General features: G+C 37.1%; 1 protein-coding gene across 8 annotated transcripts in view; it reads right to left on the minus strand.

Annotated features, from left to right (window-relative positions):
* Positions 1-1,295: 1,295 nt before the first annotated feature.
* The window catches only part of SULF1 (sulfatase 1), a 123,509-nt gene continuing 108,670 nt past the window's right edge, over positions 1,296-16,134 (minus strand). For 5 of the 8 annotated variants that reach the window (XM_054285034.1, XM_054285038.1, XM_054285037.1 and 2 more), the window contains 8 exons: positions 14,280-14,517; positions 12,543-12,639; positions 12,361-12,455; positions 11,888-11,953; positions 11,231-11,403; positions 10,100-10,242; positions 9,872-9,995; positions 8,840-8,978 (listed from right to left, as the gene is read on the minus strand). In XM_054285034.1, coding sequence (XP_054141009.1) covers positions 8,872-8,978; positions 9,872-9,995; positions 10,100-10,242; positions 11,231-11,403; positions 11,888-11,953; positions 12,361-12,455; positions 12,543-12,639; positions 14,280-14,517 — 1,043 coding nt within the window. In that variant the 3' untranslated portion in view covers positions 8,840-8,871. Of the gene's footprint in view, positions 3,694-8,839; positions 8,979-9,871; positions 9,996-10,099; positions 10,243-11,230; positions 11,404-11,887; positions 11,954-12,360; positions 12,456-12,542; positions 12,640-14,279; positions 14,518-16,134 lie in introns of those variants that run through there. The other 3 variants (XM_054285039.1, XM_054285041.1, XM_054285042.1) reach the window with 2 other exon arrangements.

The raw sequence follows: 16,134 nt of genomic DNA on the forward strand, positions 1-16,134 counted from the left end.
GCTTTATATTTGGTGGATATTTCCAATACAGCAAGGATCAGAACTTGTTGCTGTCTTGCCTACAGAATGATTGTCCTTTATACTTTCTTTCCTCCACACTCCTGTAAGAGACCTGTAAAAATGGCTTCCATCTGGTTTAGAAGGTAGGGCACTGTTTAGCTGATAGTTTAGATGACTGAGTACTGTCCTAGAAGAAAGAAGGGAGACAGCTTTCAAACTAAAGAGATGTCCTTTCTGCCATTTCCTCAATGAGTACTTCAAGCTCTCAGGTAAGGAGGAAGGGCAAGTGGGGTGAATCCATGGTTCACTCTGTTGCACCATTCCCTTCCCTATCTCTGCCCCAGCATTAAGAGAGAAAGCACCTTGCGTGGTTCTTTCAAAGAACTGAACTTTCAAAGAACGTAGGGCACACTGTTGGTGGTGGATAATTCCCTGCACAAAGGTACAAGAGGTGGTTGTGTGGGACCTCGCTTCAATTTGCCTTTGTCCTTCAAGTCCTCCCAAACTCACTGGCTCAACCTGCTCTGCACCCTGCTTTGAGATACACCCTGTGCTTGCTGCTGTGCTTTCAGGGCAGATTTCTCCCAGGGCTCTATCTGACATTGCACTGACTGCTTTTTAAACACTTGGATTCATCCACTTTCCTGATCCCCACAAACATCACCTGTAACTTCTGTCTGCAGGAGCATCAGAGTCCCAGGACTGTGTAAAAGAAAGAAGAGCTCAAGAAGCACAGATTCAGAGGCTGAGTTTAGGTATGAAAGTACTCTTATTGACAGGCCAATGAAGAAACATAGAGTTCATGAAAGAGAGTTTAACTTGAAAGCTAAGTTCCTTTTTGTGCTGACTCTTGTACAAGGAGACACAAGTTCTGACTTGGTTCACTCTTGGTAAGCACTGCATGTCTGGTCTGCAGTGCTGTGCTGTCACAGGGAGAGCTGTGCAGGGAGGAGAGACAGCAGCAAAGCAAGACATGGCTCCATGAAACATTTCATTACTTCTGGGAGCTGCTGGTTGTGCAGCTCAGTGCATGGAGCTCAAGCAAGAAAGGATCAGATGAATTTGGAATTAAAAAAAATTAAAATCACAACATGTCTTAAACAAAAATATAAACACATTACTCACATCTCCAGGAATAATTTATCCCTAAAAGAATGTTGTGTATTATTTTGTTACCTGTCGCTTTTAATGTGGATGAATGCTTAAAACTGAGACTGTCAACATATTTTTGAAATAAAACTTATTCAGGAGGAAAACTGGATCATGTGGACTTCTCTGAAGCAGGTAAAGTAAAACACTTTTTATTTCAAGAAATATTGCTTCTAGACTTTCCCGAAGCCAGAATTGTACTATAAAAGTATCACAGAAATATTATACAAGATTTAAAAACACAGTTTGTATCCTAGTAACTTAAAACCTATGTACAAATAGCATCATTCATGACCATAAATATGTGTTTCTATCAATCAGCCCATGACACATACATCAGATAAAGAACTAGTAATTTTAACATATTTACAGAGTCCATCAAAAAGACTGCTTCTTAAAATTATTAAAATCCTACTAAAAGAATCTCCTTTTTAAAAAAGTTTCAACTTAAAATACAATGTAATGAATGTAAGTTTAACCTGCAGTGCTTGCAATGGCCAAAAAATATTCACTACACTAAATAACATGTAACAGGTAGGAAATGCACCCGTGAGTTGGACACTGTGGAATTACATCTATTTGAGGTAATTCTCTTTTGTTGCTGTGGTGATAATTATTTAGAAATTTATAAAAAAGCAAGGGAAAATATTAAATTTTGACTAATACAGATTTTCGAAGTAATTTTTGTGTTATACTTCATACAATTTAATGTTTGGTAAAGTTCAAGAAAATATTTAGAATACAACAACAAAAATTATTACTAAACTACAAGTTTTTACTCTCATGTGCCTTTTGTGTCTAAAATAATGGAAACCTAATGTGATTTTATCATTCCCTTTAATGCCTGTTCAAAACAGAAAAAGAATTTAAGACTCAAAATGATAATAATGCTTTCAAGATATTGCTCAGAATAATAAAAATCAGGTGGGGCAACAAAAACCTTTATGTACCGAAGTAAACCTTTCTACCAGTATCAGCAAAAAAAAAAAAAGTCAGAAAAATTAAAGGAATTTTAATACTGACAATATCAACATATAGGGAAACAATCCAATTTAAACAAATCCTTCTACAGTTCACAATCATTAGCCATACCTTTCTGAGAGTAAATTTAATAAAGCAACAAAAACATGCAATATTTTTGCCAAGATAGTATTTGAAGAGTCTGTTTCCACAATCCATGGTGTTTGCCTCTTTCAGGTCAGTCTGTTTATTGGTTTCACAATTTCATAAGACAACGAGCAAGCTAAGAACCTGTAGGGTATTAGATGCATAAATGGTATGGCATACAGATTTTAAAAGTGCATTTTACTTGAAAGCATGGCATTAAGAATTGCCAGTGGTTAAAATAATTGATAAAAAAGACCTTATGCAGGCATACTGGGTAAACTGAAACAGTCATGGTGGGATCATTTGGAAATAGAGAAAGTGACTTGGACATTCTTTACGAAGAAATAATTTTTAGCTTTCAGAGCATGTGCTACTGCATTTGAAAGTTAACACTGTTTCCTTTAATGGAAAACTGGAAATCTTGCTTCCCAGTGTGGAGAAGTGAAAGCATGTGCATGTGAATAAAAAAAAAAAAAATGCACAGAGAGAAATACTGAACTGGGCTCAATTTAGCTGCAAAATGTATCTACAATAAACATGGAATGTCAGTTGTCTTGAATACCTTTATTAGTTTGCTAATAAGAAAAAGGAGAACTTATTTAATGGTTTACAACTTGATCTAATCCAAGGAGAGTGGAGCTGAGGCACTGCCTTCTGCATTTAGGATTTGTGAACTTTCTCCTGCAAGACTCTGTTTGGCTTTTTTTAAGAAAGTTCCTTCTTCCTGGGTACTGACAGGTGAATCCCTAATGGATATATTTACGGTCTGACGGACAAAGGGTTCATCAGACCTCATGGGAAGATACATTTGGTCTTCAAATATATCTTCCACAGTGTCACCATCCTGATGAGTGTCTTTTTGAGGAATGCTGATGGGCTGTAGCATGAAGCTATGCCGGGACTCCAACTCTATCAAACCGTTCCCGCTGAAATCCATATCAAAACGGTCCGATTCTTTATCCTCCATCCATTTTTCAGCTGGATGACTATTTCTCCAGTGTGCGTCATTCAAACTACTTTTCTCAGGAATATCATTGTTTAATTCAAGTTTCCTCTCCTGACTTAAATTCACTGTGCTCAAAGCAAGGGCTGCAAAGTCTGTTGGCACAATAAGCTGCAGCTCTTCTGCAGTCAGGCCGCTGGACTCCTCAGCAGAAGGCATTTCCACCAAGGTGAGCGGCGTGGATGATTCGTCCCCGTTGCTTCGACCAGGGTTATCCTTGTCTGGTTTCTTTTGCTGGTAGTAACTGTTCAGCAGTGCAAACATTCTATCTACATCCTTCAAGTAATTAGTCCAGTCAGCCAGACTAAGTCTAAAGTTGTGTCTGTATTCATATACACTTTCATTCACACTGTACAAGTCTTCCAGTCCTTGCCAGTCAATGTCGCCAGTGAAAATGGGCAGCTTAGCCTTCCCATCCATCCCATAATTGTCCTCTGTTGAAAGAAAGAATAAAGCCTACTGGTGAACACCATTAAAGGTGCAAGCAAAGCTTCCACGTGTGTTTCTACTTCAAGTGGCTTGAAAGCACCCCTGTTCATAAAGCAGGTAGCTCAAAGTGTAAGACACCCCACCTCTTCTGTCAGCACAGGAAGTATTGTATGTTCTGGCCCTGGCTATGTTCACAGCCCCTGCTAAACACACAGCAAGAACTCCCTGTCTCCTGCTACATCCCTGGGCTGAGTAAAAAAAGAACAAAATCTGGTCTAATGGGGCTTTGTGATGACATTCAGACGTAAGTCCTTCCTCTGATATTTCAAGGCAGGAAAAATGTTTCAATACACAAATAATCCATTTGCCTTTCTGGAGCACTCCAGCAAAACATGCAATACCCAAACAATGCATAAAAGAGGGGACTTACTCTGAAAGCCATTGGTGACCTGAACTTCAATGCCCACATGAATTTTGTTTCTGGATAGCTTAAAAATATGGTCTACAAACTAACCAGAAAGATTTTATTTAGTAAATTATAGCTAAAGGGGGTTTTAATCTATTTCATAAACATTCATTTTAGTTTACATGGAGCAATTAGGGGAAATGAAAGCTGTAAAAAATTGGTGTGAATTAATTTATAGGACTGCACCACTTTGTAAAATAGTGTTAAAACATAAACAGAGAATCTTCTTAAGGTTTCGGGTTTTTTTAAAAAAGCTTTCAAAGAAAATATCTATCAGCCTTTTCAAATAATAAGTCTGAATAAAGGGTATAGATATGGGTCTATAAGTAACAACAGAGCTGCATTTTTTATTGATCACAGAAGGAAATGCAAAGACAAAAGAAACCCATTTCCAAAATATTTAAAAAATTTGCTACAATAACTATAGTGACTTAGATTTTATCACCTGTGGTGTGAAGCCCATTTTATACTGAAAAGTAACACTGAACAGCACCAATTTATTTAATTTACTGGGCAGACTGGATTCACTGGAAAGATTTTATCAACATGGTGGTCTACAAGGAAAGACAAATCAAGCAATGCAAACATTTGCCAGGGAAAGTGACGATTTTGCCCTTGCAAATGATATTGCAGGCAATCTTTAGTAATTAACTCACTGATAATGATTTATTCTCTTAATGAAAATTGTACAGGCAGGTAGGCTAGTAGCAATTGCTTTAGAAGTTGAAGTGGCTACATTCCAACCAGATTTGAGCTGAGCTCAAATCCTCATCTATATTGAGCCCTGCATCCCCAAAGATGAGTCTTGGCATCTCCATCAATCTGTTCGCATTTTAAGTTGCCCATTCTCTTTTCTCTTTATTTAAGTAGAACAGAAGATGCAACTTTTGTCTATCATAGATTACATTCTTTGCTTCTTACTAGCTTGGGATTTCACAGTAAAAGAATTTTCTCCACTATTTAGTCCATCATATGGAAAGTCAGAAAAATACCATTATGGTCAGAAAAAACTCTTGATATTTTCTTACAATGTAGGGCCTTACACTCCAAAAGGAGACCACTTTCCTTATTTGAAAACATCTGAGCCTTTGCTTTTAATTGGAAATGTTTTGCAACATAAAATTTAAGTATTTTATTTTTTAAATATAAAATTATAGAATTTTTTTTTGCAAACATTTGACAGTCTTCCTGATTCAGGAAGAAACAAAAGCTTTTAGATTTTATAGAACAGCTATGACAGAGCATCTTCTTTCTTTCTTTCCTGAAGCAGACAAGAGAAATGAAATGAAATCATGGCATGGCCACATGAGAGCCATCTTTGTAAGTCACATTATGGATAATTTGTTTCCTGGAACAAAAGATAATTAAATACCACAGAGATTTCAAGAAAGAAGATTTACTCTTCTGGTGCTTAGAGGTATAAAGGGCCCTAGAAAACATCATGCCAGGGGGCTGCTTTTGCAAGGAATTTAGTCACTAAACCCTTGAATACATTAACCACACTGCAGATGCAACGATATTTAAATTTTTCTGTTATTATTTTTATTGGTAGGGTTTTGGTTTTTTTTTTCCCTTTGCCAAGTCAGAGCCTGTATAGGAAAACAAACTGTTGCAGGGACAGTCATGTGGGTTGTTATGTTATGGCAGGAACTGGAACAGGAGTGATGCTGTTTGACTGGCAGCAGGTTTGGGGACAGACCAGGGGACTGGGGACAAAGCAGGAGCCATAAAGGAGCATTTGGGCCCAGGAGAGCTTGTGCTGCCCATCCCCAGTGGGGAACAGAGGCTTGAGCTGGGTGGCAGGTTGGGCAGTGGGGAAGTCTGGGGACCAGTGAAGAGGAACAGGGTTTCTGAGGAGGCTCAGCAGCAGGGCAATGGGGCTGTGCTGCACAGGAGTAAGATCAGCAAAGAATTTGCAGCGTTCCTACAAAATAGCTGAAAGTCTGAGTCAGAGCTACATGCTCCTTCACTCTGGATCTATTTTTTGCTCTCTAAATGTGGCACTGTTTCTGCAGTCTCAGAGAAGTTTCACAGCTGGGAAGGCACTGGGAATTGTTCCATGATCTTTGTGTCACACAGAGGAAAATGGCTTGTTTGCAGACAGAGATAACTTATATTCATATATGTTAAACAAACAGGGAAGCAAAATCTTAAGGTCCTAGAGCTATTTTGGTTGACTGAGCAAATTACTTCATAGTTTAATTCCACAACTTGCAGTAAGCATGAAAAGTCTCCACTGAAATTAAAGCAAACAGAGGGAAGAGGAGAGGAAAGAAGAGGTTTTCCCCTGTAAGAAATTTTGTTACAAATAAGAATGAAATGGGAAAGTGCAGACGAGTTGCATTTGAGAAACAGCATGGCAGTAGTTTCCTTGATCAACATTTTGGAATTTCTCAGCTACAATATAGATCCAAAAGAGAAAAAAAATTGTGGGCAGCTGTTGAAAGCAAAACTTGCTCTTTTTTTCCCCCCTGTTTTGCTGTTTGTTTGCTTTTTCATTTGTAGATCAAATTTTAGTTAAGCTTTACTCTCCATTTATCCTACCCCGGCATCCTCTATAATGCCATCTGTGCCTGTTTTATCTCAAAACTAATAAGAGATTTGAATATGTCTCCTTTGAGATTAAAGACAGGTGGGTAAAATCATACCCTTGATGGCTTTGAAAAACTTCAGACAAGTAGGAGAGGAGAAAGGAATGCGTAGTTCACACATTCCTTTAATCAGCCCTGTCTGCAGAGCCACACTCCGTGCATCACAGGGCAGAGGTGGCACCAGTTCTTCCCTGCTGAAGCTCTCTGTCCCTTTGTGCAAAGGGGACATTTTGGCTATTATTCTGGCTATTTCCACATGGGCCTGTTGGCCCAGTGCCTTACTGCAGCACAGTCAGTGCTTTACTAACTCAGAGCATTTTGAACTGGGAACAGGTCTGAGTGAGAAGCTACATGATCTGAAGGAAGCCTAAGGAGCAGTTCAGATGACTTTCCATTGTTATTCCATCTGTTCTCTCCAGGCAGCAACAAAAGGATCCTCTAGTGGATCATTGTAATGACTCCTGATAAATGGGATTTGTTAATTTTTGTTTTGTTTTGGTTGGTTGGTTTTTGTTTTGTTTAAGAAAAGAAAAACATTCCACCAAGATGGGGCTTGAACCAAAATGCTGAATGTGTAAATTGAGAAACTGGGTGTCTGCAATGTCACAACACAGAACAATATTGCTTATGGTATATTATACTGCTGTTTGTCACAGTAGCAAAATGTTTATTCTATGTTCTTTGGTATCAGAAGTTAAAAAGTTTTTGTTGCTGAACAGTGTAGGAAGATATAATTTAAAGATGAATCCTGTGTGCTCTACTATTTCATATAATCCTACAATTCAAAAATGCCACTTCTGTTAGGCCTGTAGTTAAAATGAGGAATGCTTACTTACAAGAACTCCTTCTAATGAAAGACTTAAAAGCATAATTACAGGGATTGCTTTCTATCATTGTAGCAACCAGCTCCCACCAGGCTGTAATGAGCAATGCAAACAGTGAGATACAAACCAAAAGAAAGCTTATCATTCTCCTAGATCCCAAAACTAGGAAATACAAAATTGGTTGCAAAAGAAAATTTAGCTGCTTAAATTGGAGATCTATACATTGAGATACATTAGCTTAATTGTTCTCTGACTCCTGGAAACTAATGAAAAGGTTCTTTTCAGAAGATTCTGTGAAAAAGGTTTTGTGTAGACTTGTACACCCCTTGGACTCCCTTGTTTACTTTTCAAGTAAGCAATGTGTATCAGGAGCTAATCCTCCAAAGTGTATTGAGGTGAAAATGTATAAAACTGATAAACTGTGAAAAGGAGTCCAGCCTAAAGATGACACTCCACAGATGTTAATCTGGTTTTCACCCTGGGAACAAGTACTGCTCAGTGAACAGCAAGTGCAGCACTCTTAAGACCTGCAGTTTTTTCAGTCTCTTCAGGTTTTTGCTTTATGTTTGTCTGGTTTCTCCACCAGGAGACACAGGGCTCTGAATGATAAACAGGTAGGTACAATAAGTATACTTTTAAAGAGAAAAATACACTTTAAAAGAGATGTCTGTCATGCATTCCTCAGGCTCAAGTGTTAGGCTTAAAAAACCTCACCTAGTGCCTTTCCTCAGTTCAAATAATACAACCTTTTAGGGAAATTTTATTTCATGCTTCTCTGATCTGGTCCCAGCCCAAAGGAGCTTCATCTTTCTGCCACACTTAAATTGAACACTCTGCTGCTGGCTTCAGAGCACAGGCTGCTCATATTGAGCACTGCTTTTGCTTACAGTGGTATCTGCCAACATTTCCAAAAGCCAGTGAGAAGATTTTGCTCTGCTTCCATAGGTTTGACTAGGTTCTTTGTATTTCAGAAAGCCTTTTAAGCACACTTAGTTTACATTTAAAAAGCAGCTGAGAAGACCTACTGAATAAAACCAGAAAAACACCTCCAACCCATCCAAAATCAACATGATAACACAAGAGTAACCCAAAAGAGGTGATTCTTCCTGTGCAATTTTCCTTGGGCAGACATCTAAGGAGTACAGGCATGAAATATGAGCTGTATGAAGTCTTGCTATGACAATGAGCTACGTTAAATGCAGACTGGTAGATCTAAAAAACAATGGCCAAGTTCAGTGTAGGGTAGTTAGAAAATGCATGCATTGAAAGCTACGCTGTGTGCAACATGGCAAGATACAGACATTAGTTGAAATGGACTGGAGTCATGCAATTATTTGGAAAGAAGCTGCTGAGGAGAATAAAAAAGTGTGGATACCTGTGTGGATCATAGCTTCCTCCATCTTTATTTCCTGATATAGGAAAATACAAGAGTAACTTTTGTTAGTGTTTAGAACTTGTAAAACCATTCAAAATGTAGTTTTCCATGCACAGCATCTAATTCCTAAAAAGAAATGTACTGTGTTAAACAAAGACAGAGCTGCAGTCCAACAAAGATTTCCTGGAAGTTTTACATAAAAGAACTGAAAACCCACAGGTTTTCAAAAATAATAAAACCCCAAAACAATTAGAAAAAAGAGAAACATTGGTAGATGTAGAAAGAGATACAAAGAGGCAATACCACAAATTATGTAGAATGGAGCATTCCTGTGAAAAAAAAATAAATCACAATGTTCAACCAACCAAAGTTAAGTGCAATGAATTACAGAGACTTGAAGTTAAAATAGCTTTGTTTTGCTCAGAGACTCTTGTAAAGAATTGTTGCTTTCTTCAAAAATGAAGGAGGCTACTGGTGATCAGAAGTTTGCAACATTAAGTCTCGGCTGTGGTAAGGAACCTGAAGTTGTCGACAGAGGCAAACAGCATTTAAAATAAACACAGGATTTAATGCCTCACCTGATACTGGGAGGCAAAAACTAATGAAATAAACCCTGCAAGAGAGAAAAGAGTTATGGCTGTGAGGATCTGCATGCGGCTGTTATTGATTAGCTCCAATAATGATATCCCTCCTGCAGCATTTCTGTCAAGTGATGGGTTTTGCCATCAATATCTGTCAAGAATAACCTGTGCAGACTTGCAAAGAAGCCTCCTGGTCATGCAGATGTGCATGATTGGTGTATATAGATAATTCCAAATTGTTCACAGCAATACTTAGGAGAGTGACACTTCATGGATACAATTAGAACTTAAGTAGATGAAAACAATGTTAATAAAATGGAAATCAACACTACTATTTATCTTGTACCTGTTTCAAGTCCCTTTGGCCTTGGATTGCACTGCTTGTAACCTTGACAACTTCTCAGTTCCATCAGCTGGACATGTAATTGATTCAAAATGCCTCTTTCCACTGTGTGAACTGTATTGGTCAGCTGAGAAAGAGAGGAACCAGGGGAAATTATACTTATTAACAAAAATTAAGGAAACCCTGGAGGAGTCTGGTGAATGACATTTTGTAACAGGGAAAGGGGTTTACCTGATAGGGATCAGTGTTCATATCAAAATATTCCAAGAAGCCGGTTGCAAACTCACAAAACAGAAAATTGTGGGTGTCATTGACTGTTCTCAAACACCAGTAAGTGTTGTTGTTGGAGCTTGTGCAAGCACAGAAAGATCCCACTGTAATTATACAAACAAGTTATTAGTTTCCAGTTAAAAATAATATGCTTGTTTCTTCTACTAGTTAATCACAGTAATATAATACTAGCATTGCCTTAGGTTTTTATTTAGATTTATTTAGATTTGGGACTGTGACTACCTGTGAACAGACTTAATAAAAATAGTAATGGTAATACAATACACTAACTCTTCTTTAGATTGTGAACTATGTCAAAAGGACATTTTTTTACTCCATGACTGCTGCTGAAGCATTGCCAGAATGCACAGCAATATGAGAACTCTTTTCATAACTTTTTGTTACTCCGCAGTTAAAAATAAATTAACTAACGTAATTGTTGTCTTTAAAACAAGAGTCATGCATATGACTACTTTAGGAATATTTTTAAATGTAAAGTACATAGCAGAAGTCCTAGTACAGTCAGAACAGATTATCACTAGGAGACAATTTCTTTCTCCAAATGAAAAGTTGTTCTTAGCAAATTTTCAGCTTAGGGTCAAACATCTTGTAACTTAATCACCACCTGATCTTGAAATTTCTGCAAATAAAGTTTTCAGTCACTTTTCTTTCTCCATCATCCCAAGTGAGGAAAATACTGGTTTTTAATGCTGAATCCTGTGGAAAGTTTGTCTCAATGGGATAGTAATCTATATATCCTGAAGTTTAAAGAGGCTTAAAATATCCTTTACCTCTAATATTTTGTTCATAAACACAAGTGCTACGCAGTTGTGATTTTGAAAATATTTTAGCATATAAAAAGTGGAATAATATGAAGAATTCATAAGGAATACTATCTGCATTTTGGTGATGATATGTTATTATATACTTTGAAATAAAAATTTCAAAGTATATAATAAAGTAGGCCTTTTATGTGCTGAAGTTTTTGACAACATTAAAGGTCAGAATAATGCTCTTATTGCATGAAGTGGAAAACCAGTGATACAGCAGAGGATAACCTAGATCACATCTACATTTTGGCACAAGACTCACAGTTCCAGAATGGTGCTGTCTGCCAGTGGTTGTTGTCATGGGTGAAACATGTCAGCCCGGGAAGGCTACACTCATCTCCCTTCTTCTGGCGCCTTTTCCCCTTGCGCTCCTTCTTCCTTCTCCGGTTCTCCTTGAACAGCTGCAGTTTGCCATCCACCTCCTGTGCTGCTTCTCTGTTCAGGGAGGAAGATGGGCATGGCTGACTAAGAACAGTCTCTGTTCGGTTAACAAGAGCACTAGCAGATTTTACATCTTTCTGGATTTTATAAAGGTGAAAGTATGAGGACAGGACCTTTTAGCTCAGCTTCCCCAGCTGCTAAGATAAGGTGCTCCCTTCAGCATGCATGAGAAAGGATGCACTGCTGCATTTAGGTTTTACTGGATCTTCTTAAAAAAATATCGATCAGTTTCTGATAGCACTATTTTCATCCTTTCCCTATCAATAGGTTGAAGAAATATTAACTTTCACAAGTTGGCCCAAAACTACTGAATGTTTCTTGTGATAGCTTGCTACATGTGACCTTTTCTTCCCTTCACCTCTCTCCACAAAAAACACAACAAAACCCAAACCAAAAAAACTCCCCAAATGCCCAAAACTACATTTATCCAGTCACCAAAAAGTCAGCTGTGAGAGTGAGAGGTTAATAATAGCCTTACTTGAAGGGATGAAGATGGCTCTTGAGTTTGTCTTGGGCCTTTACTCCCTTCTCTTTGTTGTAATAGCTACAGGGAAAAAATTTAGGAATTATTAATTAATTAAACTATTTTCAACACAAAACCAAAACAGAAATATACTATGGTTGACATTTTCTTAAGGAACTATACAGACTTAAAATTTTCACTTAATTTAAGGAAGTTCTAGCTGTGTGATCCTATGCTAGGTTATAGCAGGACTACAGCTGGATTCAAACATGTTAGTAGAATACAAACATAAGTAATCTTAAAAAGCTAAAGTTTATCTTCTTGTGGTTCACAGTAGCTTCTACCCATGCCTAACTAAAAAAGAGGCCTACAAAGGTTATAAATGTCAATAAAGCTTTGGTTTTCTATTTTCAATCTCAAAATCCCTGGAAAATGTATAAGCCTTAGAAATCAAAGTAGTATTCAGTATTTAGTGCCACCTCTCTTACCTCTGTTTACTACAATCACATTCATCTGGTTTTCTTCTTTTTAGGTGTCCTCTAACTTCCCTCAAATTCTTAATTTTGTCTTGGAGAGCTTCGATCTGCAATGAGGATATTTCTGAGTCAGAATTATTCTTTGAAAAGCTGTCAGTGTAAAGACTTCACTGAGATTTTAAAATACTTCTTACCTCCTTATCAATGTAAGCCTTGTGATCCTTCCAGGCTCTGGCAGACTGGTACAGCTCCCTCTCACAGTGAATAGTGTCATTTGGAAGAATGAAACATCTGTAGATGTGAGTTTAAGAAATAGGAAAATGAAGGTCACTTGTTTCCCAGTTACCCACCCATTTTTTCTCTTTCTTCCAACATTTCTAAATCAATTTTTTAAAATATGATTAGTAAACAGATAAAAACTCTACAAGGTCTTTCTCTGTTGACTTAATAGCAACAATTGCTTTTATCTGTTTTCTCTGGAAAACTTGTCATCCACAACAGATGGTCTGTGCCTGCTAAGCAAAAAATGCAATACATTCTTATTTAATCAGAAATGAAATTGAAACTGAAGTAAAAATCTGCTCAGAAATTAAAGCTCCTTGTTAATCAAATGTGCCATTGTTTATTTAACCACCAGCTGCTGAGAAATACGTTCTCCTTGCCACATGAATGTGGCTCATCTTCCCAGCATGCAAAACACTCAAGAAGACAACACAGAGTCAGAGGACTGAAGATCAATATAATCAATAAAGACCAAGAAGAACCAAAGTTAGAAGAAAGCGTTCAAACACGTCATTAAAAGTCTACAGAGCACTTGAGTAAAAAAACAGCGCAATGACAAAAATATTCATAACTGTGTTTGAAAAAACAGTTCTAACAAGCGGAAAAAAAAAAGTACAAGAAAGACCAAGAAAATCCAGCAGAGTGCAGGCTGGGCTTTCAAAGTCACCATGCTGACAAACAGAAATTCCTTAATTAGAGAAATATAATTTTATAGACAGGACTTTTCTTTGGGTTCTCCTTCATCATAACCATTCTTTTAATTTTTGAGAAGAATAACAGAAAAAAGATGTAGATGGTTATCTCTTCCAATGTTATCCTACTCTGTTTTTTTCTTCACTCAAAGAATTCTGAAAGTAATGCCATTCTGTAAAGGTCAAAACACTTTATGGAGAAATTGTATTTTTTCTGGAAAGTGATTTAAAGCTTAATAATTCCATGGCTGGAAATTATCAGTGCAAGAAAGGATAATTTCTACTATTCAAAACTAACCTTTGTATTCTCCTAAAAAAAAAAAAAAGACATAAACTCTATTTACATTTTACATATAATAAAAGAGATTCAACAAAGTTTTTTTTTGCCTACATATTCCTGAATTTTGAAAGAAATCATAGTAACTTTTTGAAATGAAAAATTATTTTGAGATTTTTGCCTTTTCATTCAGATTTAGTGTATCTTGAATAAACAGGTCTAATGCATCTTAGCTAGTGCTAATGTCTGCAAACAACTAAGCATTAAGAAACATGATGTAGCTGATCTAATCTGTCCCCATGTAGAGTGGGACTTCAGTAATCTCAGATTTAGGCCTCTATGCTAAACTGTAGTCTAAACTTTATAATAAACAGCAGAAGCATCAGCTTAACAGGGTGATTAATCCATCTCAAGATTCATATTTTGATACAAGGGATGAATTTCCCTTCAGAGATGTCTGCTTCTCCCTAGACATAAAATCTAAACCAGAGGTCTCCATTTAAAAGACACTTACTAAATACAAACTATTCCACTTCATAAAAGATACAACTCAGGTATATCTAAAATCTATGATGTCAGTTTCAAGTTCCTAAATATTGTACAGAGGGAGAAAGAGTAGAGCTAGAAAATGAAGATTTGGTTTATGAAACAGAAATACCATACAGAGAAAGCAATCATACTTGTGTGTCACTCTGACAGAGCTGGGCTGACCCAAAGCATCAGCGCCATCAGCGACCATTGTGTCACGAGCAGCGCGAGCAGTTTCCTCTCCTTCCTCCTCATTGTGACGCTTGGTGATACTTCTGGTCTTCAACACCTGCAGCTCTTCTTCTTCCAGATTTATGTCATATATCTCACCTTCAAATTCCACAGACAAGGACCGGGTTTGGCGTGTGTGGACAAATCGAGGTTTGTATTCTGAACCAGAAGAAACATTCACAGTCAAATATATATGAATATATAGGTATATACATGATCTGTGCCATGAACACAAAACATATTCCAAGGAGAAGAATGCAGTTCAATAAAACCAGTTGATATTTTCTGTGACTTTACAGAAACTTATTTAATGTTTTTTTGATAGATTGTGCCCCACACTTCCATAAGTAGCATGAAATTTTGGTTGCTTCAAGGTTTGCATTTCATGTTAGTCTGACCTTATGCTATATTAGTTAGTTAGCATCTAAGTCTTCAAATAAAAAACAGTATCTTCGAAATTAGATATCCAGAAAGGGACACTAAAAAAAATCAGAGAACACAGGATTAGCAGCCACTTTAGAAAATGAAATCATTCAGTACTGTGAAACAAGGCCACCATCTGTAAATTGGCATGTGACATATTAATGCATACTTTAGAGTAAAAAATTAATTTTGAAAATTAATACCTTTTCTTTTTTAAACATAAGAATTTAGAGGGTAAGAATCCATCAGATATCAGTATCTGTATGTATCTATATGTATATATGTACATATACTTTGACATATATGTCATCTGTAATTATGCGATCACCAAAGAATTGCTGCATTGCAGAGCTACAGCGAGATTAATTATGCCACTTTTACCCCTTGAAAGCTCTAAGCTTAGTAGGGTCACAACTCTTTTAGTTACTGTGTATATGAGTAAGACTAAGACAATTAACTCTTTTGAGAGGTCTTTAATTTCATGTACAAGAGAACCTCTCTTTAGTCTCAGTCTGAAAGATCATGCTTACAGTTTTTACTTCTTTTGCTAAATGCACTTGACCCAAACCAAGATGATAAAACTGACAGTCAATACCACACCAAAGCATGTTTTGTCTAGCAAAGCCACACACACAGAGCTCTAGACATACAAAATTAAGCTTGTAAAAAGTCAGTTGTAGGGCATTTCCATTTGTTGCATGCATGCTGAGCACACCCATGTAACCTAACAATAATTTATCCAGCAGAAAACAGCAGCTGTAAGAAAGTACTGCCTTTGGCAGGCAGCATCAGTTCTAGTGAAGTTTTTATGTTAGTGTCTTTGAGAGACAGGCTTACTCTTTCCTGCAAAAATCTTTTCAAGGAGAAGATAGTAAGCCTCACTGAACTTTTCATTCAAACCACCCTGTACTAAACCTTTTCAGCAATCACCTGCTGTCAGGTGAAAAAAGTCTCAAGGCAAGGAGGACATTCATCTTCATCAACAGAAAAACTAGCCTCAAAGCATCTTTCTGGTCTGTAACCAAATTATTCTTTAATAAAATCATGTATAAGATTCATAGGGTCGGATGGGACAATTTCTTGCATTTGACAGCCTCTGATCATACTGCTTAGCAAACAAGTGGCTGAAAGGATGGAATATATAGGCATGTCATGCATGTGTCACCTGAAGACAAGCCTGAATTAGTAATTCCCTTCAAAATATTTCATCACTATGAGTCTTTCTCCACTCTACTCAGAGGAGTGTTAAGGCTGATTTGGAGGCAGAGAAAGGAAGAGATGTAAGAATGTTGCAAAGAATTAAAGCATAACAAAACAACTTTTTCTGATGCCTCCTTCAGATGTTTTCCATCC

Source organism: Melozone crissalis, unplaced genomic scaffold, assembly GCF_028551555.1.
Source record: "Melozone crissalis strain CALT ecotype California unplaced genomic scaffold, PUWL_Pcris_2 ptg000042l_1, whole genome shotgun sequence".
Lineage (NCBI taxonomy): Eukaryota > Metazoa > Chordata > Aves > Passeriformes > Passerellidae > Melozone > Melozone crissalis.